Below are 7,025 nucleotides of genomic sequence, written 5' to 3' on the forward strand. Positions count from 1 at the left end.
CCAGTTGATGGCTACTACTGAAGTTTGAATAAGAATGCCTAATGTGTGTGTGTTATTGCGAAATGTAGATAGAGTACCACATGCACGTGTTCTCAGTTAACAAGGCCCTTATTTTGACCAAGATAGCCCACCAGTTCAGGATTTTGAGTTCAATATATCCCTACCATGTTAGAAACCAGAAACAAAATTCTGTGTAAGAATAAGTTGTCTTTCATGGAGGTGAAGCTTTACCACTTATTAGCAATATCTTAGGCTTGTACATTGTTACATAAAACATTAAAGTTCTGTGATTGAGTTGCACCTGAACTGGTTGTATCAAGTCTTCCGATTGATGAAGAATTTGATGTACAAAGATGGAAGGGCAGATGAATGGCTGAGTTTTGATGACAACATTCATCCCAAAAAAAAAATAAAAATTCTACATCTTGAAGTTGCTTTAATCTTCATGTTCACCTACATAAGAGGTTGTTATTAATTGCTGATTGATTGTGTGTTGATTTTTCAGGATGTTTTATGTTGAATTTTTCTTCAGCTGAAAGTATATTGAGTGTGATAGCAACTGATTGCTGGTCTTCCCTTGCACCATATCTTGCAAATGTGGTTTGTTGTCCTCAATATGAGGCCAGCCTTGTAGTTCTCCTTGGACAGTCAAGCAACCATACTGGAATGCCAGTTACTGCATTTCAGATGTTGATAAGATCCTTGAAAGTCAAGGTGCCAATGAGAACCTTGACATGATATGCTCAATAGGCCTAAGCAATCTTGCTGCAGCTTCGTGCCCTACTGTAGATGTTCATAAGGTTGACAGCGTTCTGGCTTCATTAAGACCTCTAGATACATGTAATAATATTGATACCACTAATGAGTGCTGCAATAGAATTTGCCAGAATTCCATATCATCTGCAGCTGAAAAACTAGCTTTCAGCAATTATAACATGAAAACGTTAAACAACATTTCCATCTTGCCTGATGAATCAACTAAAGAATTATCAGTGGAACGGGATATATAATTGCTTGAAATGGAAATCTGGAAAAAGCACGCACCTAGAAAGGTTTAAATTGGTAGAGCGAAATCACATTCTTGGGGTACTATATGACAAAAAATTTTGGCATAATACCCCAAAACAGTTTTGTTGGTAATCAAGGAATAGTCGCAAAAAACTGTATCATTGCTCCAGTTACAATCATGTACAGAAAAAACACCATCTAGGTAGGAATAGAAAGCTAAAGATGATGAAAAATAGCAACTGTAATACAGCGAAAGAAGAAGCACGTCTTGAAAGGAATTTTTGTACTGGTGGACAAGGCTTCAATTAACACTTGTTTTTGCAACATCACTCCTCTTGCAGTGGCAATTTTGTGGCTACCTATAACCTAAGAAATACTGACAAATAACAGTTGATCAGTATAGTCAGAAACACAAAGCTAATTCATCCATGGTACGATCATGTAAATTACTTTGCAATTCTACTAATGTAAAAAATAACGACGTTGAACTCAAAAATAAATAAGAAGAAAGAAGAGAAACTAATGTACTTAAATCCATTTTCCCATCGGAACAACTCAAAAGGTGTTAGCAGTTCTGCACCTCAAGAAAGTTTAAAAAAAAAAAAAAAAAAAAAACCTTGAGCTCAATACAAAAAGTGTTAATCTCGATTCCTACACAATAGCAAATTCTATGCTAGTGGAGAAGCAGATCATCTTGGGGAAAAAAATGCTCAAAAGAAGGGGATAGTTGGTAACATTTAAGGAAGGGAAGAAAACACGTACATGAGAACCAGGCAGGATTTTGATCAAACAGGTGGTCTTCAACGAAAAAACGAACTTCGCGCCTGTGTGGTAAAAAATGGGTCAAGGGCATTTTTGGCACAAGGGTTGTCCCACTCTAGTGATTCCCACCATTCTTTATCTCCCCTGATTTTACAAAGAGTGTTGGGAAGAGATGGTAGTCCGTTGATGGTAGGAGGAAACAAAGGCAGCCTCTTTACCTTTGGACAATCGAATATTGCAATCTCCTCAATTGAATCGCAGATCATGGCTGCCTTGCAAATGTTCTTCAGTTGTGGCAGCCTTTTCAAAAGCAACAGCCTAAATTTTGGAAGGATGATGACAGTGGCGGTGGCTCCACTTGAAGTCAATCGGATGCCTTCTCCTCCTCCATTGCCATCTGCTGCTATCTCCTCCAGTCCTTCACAATCTTCAACTACTAATGCTTCAAGATTTTGAAGGTTCTGCAGCAACTGCACTGTGAATAGCTGCTTCATGTTGTGACATCCAGAAATGCACAAGATTTGAAGGGAAGAAAAGGTGCCAGCTGGAAGCAAATATGGTTCTGATTCTCCGTAAAAAAGACCAACCAGATTTGGCAACCTGTAGAGGATTAGCATTTTAGGACCACAGAGTGGACTAAAAGACGAGACTTCCAACTGATCACGTGGAGAAGCAGAGGACAATTGCCAGAGGAACTCTATTCCAACCATATACACAATAACCAATTTAAACAAGTCGCTTAAATTTATAAAATTCTTAAAAACATCTGACAAGTACCTAATGCCCATGCCCTCACACTCATCGATTATCAGACTTTCCATATCATCCGGCAGATAGTTCGATCCTCTACCAAGCTTACACTGATGGAAATACAGTTCTTTCTGGTTCCCATAATCATCAAGTTCACGAACCCGATCCTTGGTTAAGATGTCATTGATATAAACATTATAATATTTTGGCCACCGAGTAATTTTATAGAAGTTCGTAAAAGACAAACATCCTATAAAACTTTCTAATTGATTCAACACTTCTGGATCATTAACTTGTACCCCACCATAGCGTGGCAATAATAGCTGTTGAAGACGGTGCAATTGGGAAAATGTCCCTTTTGGTACTATTATCTTTCGTCTTAAACTCCGACACTCGTTCAAGTTAAACCTTTCGAGGTTGACCAGTGACTCCCAACCTTTCGAGGTTGACCAGTAAATCCTGAATTCTAGTCCACGATAGGTTCACTTCCCTCAATTGCTTGAGCTTTCCCAGCGGTGGCACAAATCGGAGGCCTTGACAACCCCCCAAAATCAAGGCAGTGAGATTCACCAAGTTTGAAACAGCATTAGGCAACTCTGCTATACCTCGGCACCAAGATAGATTCAAAACTTTAAGTCCACTCATGTGATGAAAGAATGAATCTGGGATTTCTCTTATGAAAACCTGAGAAAGAAGCAAGGTTGAGAGTTTAGGACAATTTGGTGACCAGGCTGGTGGAATTTCTATTCCTTTGAAATTTTGTGAATAGAAGGAAACTGCACGGAGATCTTGTGTCCACTCTTCTTGTTCCGGTGCTACTATTGAATCTTCCTGTCCTAAGCTTTTCACCAAGAATCGTGGTACATCATCTCTACTGCTCTCTGGTTTGGAGTTTCCATGCGTGATCCTTAAAGCCATATCTCTGACCAAATCATGCATCTTCACACATTCATCAATGAAATCGTGAGTTTCTTCCAGCAAGCAAACTTTTATCAGTTTGTTTAATATCGTTTGACCTTGATCAAATGCTTTTGACCATGATTCCCGTTTTGACATCAGCTCTGCCCCAATAAACAGGCCTATTAGTTCCTTTCTTTTTATTTTCCAATCTTCCGGATAAAGACAGCAATACAAGAAGCAATTCCTTTCACATTTATTCAGGCGATTGAAACTCCATTCCAGGATGCGAAACACCCTTTTTTCCATCTTATCGTGCCCTACTGAACATGCTTTCAAGTCTTCCAATGCATTTCTCCACTCACAGATGTCTCTCACACCTCTCATGCTCCCAGCCACTGTGACAATACCAAGAGGCAAACCATCACACCTTTCCGTGATGGACTTGGCAATGCCTTCCAAATCTCCATCAAGCGAGGTCTCGCTGCCGAGTGTACGCTTGAACAAACCCCAAGCTTCCTCTGTGTCCAAAGTTTTCAACTCAAAAGTGCGATGGCATTGCATCTGGTTGCACACTTCTTCTGAGCGTGTAGTCAAAATCAGTCTGCAATTTCTTGCATCAATCCCTAAGCTGTTTAAACGAAATTCTTCCCAAACATCATCCAACATGAGCACTACCATTTCCTCCATTTTCTCGAATGTGTCACGTAACCTGCGTGCCCTTACTCCTTCATCATCCACGTTTGACAGATCAAGCCTTAGGCGTTTAGCAACGTCACCTTGCAGCCTTTTGATGGTAAAATCTTGGGAGACAGAAAACCAATAAACCTTGAATTGAGTATTCTCGAGGAGATGATTATGGATGTGTTCCGCCAATGTAGTCTTACCCACACCTCCCATCCCCCATATCCCAATCCTTAAGATCTCATTGGTGTCCAACCATGCCGGGATTGTTTCCAGACCTTTACGAAACATTTCTCCAAATAATTCTGTTGCCTCTCGTGGCTCACCTCTGCTCTCAGAAATCTCAAGACAAAGCTCACCAAAATGATCACTATCACTTTGCACCATCAGTTGCTCTACAATCTCGTCCATTTTCTCCACTCTTTTCCCACTGCTAAACGCATTTTCTAGAAATCCACCCTCTTTTATGCTCTTTTTCAATGGAACGAATTCATTCTCTATTTTTGCTACCTCCTCAAACCAATTCTGAACCTCCCTTTTCCTTTTCTTAGTAGCTGATCTTTCTGCAACTTTTACTTTCGACTGGAAGTCAATTTTCCTGTTGCTTAATCTTTGCAACTTCGTTTCGAGCGACCTTAGATTATCACCCAGATTGACATACTTCCTTCCGGTGTCGAGTGCCAAATTCCCAAGTGCCTCCATTGTAAATTTTCCAGTGAGCTCCCTTACCTATCAAGTGACGAGAATCTCTAAAAAGTATAGTTATCAACCAAATACGTTGTTCAACAAAGACAGCATAAGAATTCAACACTCATTGCGTCTCGTTCGACAAAATTGTCCAATTAAAGGCCTCACAGAATTCAAGAATATATCAAACTTGGTCTGCACGTTGCTTAATAAAGTCATAGCACAATAGGTAAGTAGGAAAAGAAAAATCTTCCTCAGTCAATCAATATTTATGCAATGTAAGCTCATCTATGATTCTTCCCATTGGCAAAAAATAAAATATTTACTACAATATCTGGAGAACCCTGATACGAAGAACCATGTAAATTTCAAATCTCATCAATAAAATGAATCTCAAAAAAATTACAGAATATGCATGAAATCCCACTTCTTTAGTCTCTCAGATAGATTACTGAGGCAAATTTTTTTCATTTCTGCCTATTTTTAAATTTTGAGTGTATCAAATTAAAAAAATTTAAATGAAATAGATAACTGGAATTGTACCCTAATAAAGTGTCAGGATAATAATGTGTCAAATATATTATTTTTAAAAAGAAGAAAGAGGAAGAAGAATAAGATAAAAAGTGTCTCAAAACTTGAAAGGAAGGATATTAATACCTTCCCATTTGATACGGAAGAAGAGCACATAAACTGTTGTGCATCAAGAAGACTATTATAAAAATTTTAACAATTTTATGCAAACATTTCTTCTGTTGTAAGACTAACACCAAGATCTGGATCGTTGAGTTTTGATGAATGAATTATAATTGAATCAAGATGTTTGTGCCAAGCAAAGCTATTATAACATGGTGAAATAAGAGACAGCTGCAAAAGTTACAAAATTCAGATGCATATGATCTCATTATACCCGAAACTGACTCGAAAACTTGAGGAAGCTGAAAACCTCGAGACTCTGCCAAGATTATGTATAATGATTGTTGAGTGTTGTGGAAAGGACGGTAAAAGTTGAACTAACAGCAGAGCAGAGCCAAGATTATGTATAAGAATATGGCTGAACTAATATATATAAATAAATAAATACATACATACATACATATACATACATATATATGTGTGTCTGTCTATATATATAGACGCACACACGTATACATATCTACACACATATATGCTAATTATGGCTCAGATCCAGCCTATACACACCCTCTGTTCACATTTTATCTTCAAAAGTTGATAAAAGTTTGCAACAATTTTCTTGCCCAAAAATGCCAAGGATGCGAGAAGAATGAAGAGAGCAATCCATGTTGAAAGAAAAGGAAGAAATCTATGATTTTTGTGCCTCGAAAAGCTATAAATAACATGAACGCAGTGAGAAAAAACTTCAATAGTACAAAATTAAGATGGAGTATGATATCCTTTTACCTTGCCAATATTTTTAGGCCAAGTTATCTTGAAGACGCTGAGACCCTGCCAATACACAGTATAGTGTATAATACTTTCGTCAGTTTTCACTACTAAGAAGCAACTCCAAAAATATCGAATTAAGACTCCAACAATTGTACTCAGATTTCTGTGCCAAGTAAAGAAATTATGTACTTGGTGAAATAAGAAACAACTCTGAAAATTACAAAATTGTGATGGATATGATCTCATTGTACCTGAAATTTTTACAAGCAAGCTTGAGGAGGCTGAAAATCTTGAGACTTCCAAAGGTATGTACTTTTTTTTTCTGTTTTTCTTTTGATTTTCTACGAGTATGATTGTTGAGTATTGAGGAATCAATGATAAAAGTCGAACTAATAGGAGATCATGAATGATTTAAAAAGTTGAGCATTACAATATCTAAGTCAAGGTCTTCCTTCTCAGTTCATATGCAAAAAGTTAAAAGATTAATATTTTTGGTACAATGTTGGTATAATTGATTGTTTTTCTAGATTTTTTTTTGCTATGCTTTTAGAGCAGAGGATTTGGACAAGTTTTGCTAGTGTTGGTATGACTAATTTTTTATATGGACTGTTGTCTTTGCTATACTATTATAACGCAGGATTTAGATTGTCTAAATTAATTAAGCCAATTATTTCCATTTAATTTTATGGGAAATTTTGGAAAAAGGGAATGAGAAGAGTGAAAATTCATAAATAGGTGGTAAGTTTTAGGAAATTTGTAAATGGTCCAAGTCCATATAATGATAGGTTGCAATTTTATCATTTATTTTATTATTAATTTTCCCTATTACCTGA

General features: G+C 37.2%; 1 protein-coding gene across 1 annotated transcript; it reads right to left on the bottom strand.

Moving 5' to 3' along the window:
• Window positions 1-1,051: 1,051 nt before the first annotated feature.
• On the bottom strand, window positions 1,052-6,666 carry LOC113687811 (probable disease resistance protein At4g27220). Its single transcript, XM_072048716.1, is given in 4 exon segments — window positions 1,052-1,384; window positions 1,771-2,922; window positions 2,924-6,252; window positions 6,444-6,666. Coding segments are annotated over 2 exon segments (2,994 nt in total). The 5' UTR covers window positions 4,804-6,252; window positions 6,444-6,666; the 3' UTR covers window positions 1,052-1,384; window positions 1,771-1,808.
• Between the last annotated feature and the right edge of the window lie 359 nt (window positions 6,667-7,025).

Source organism: Coffea arabica, chromosome 5e, assembly GCF_036785885.1.
Source record: "Coffea arabica cultivar ET-39 chromosome 5e, Coffea Arabica ET-39 HiFi, whole genome shotgun sequence".
Taxonomy (NCBI): domain Eukaryota; kingdom Viridiplantae; phylum Streptophyta; class Magnoliopsida; order Gentianales; family Rubiaceae; genus Coffea; species Coffea arabica.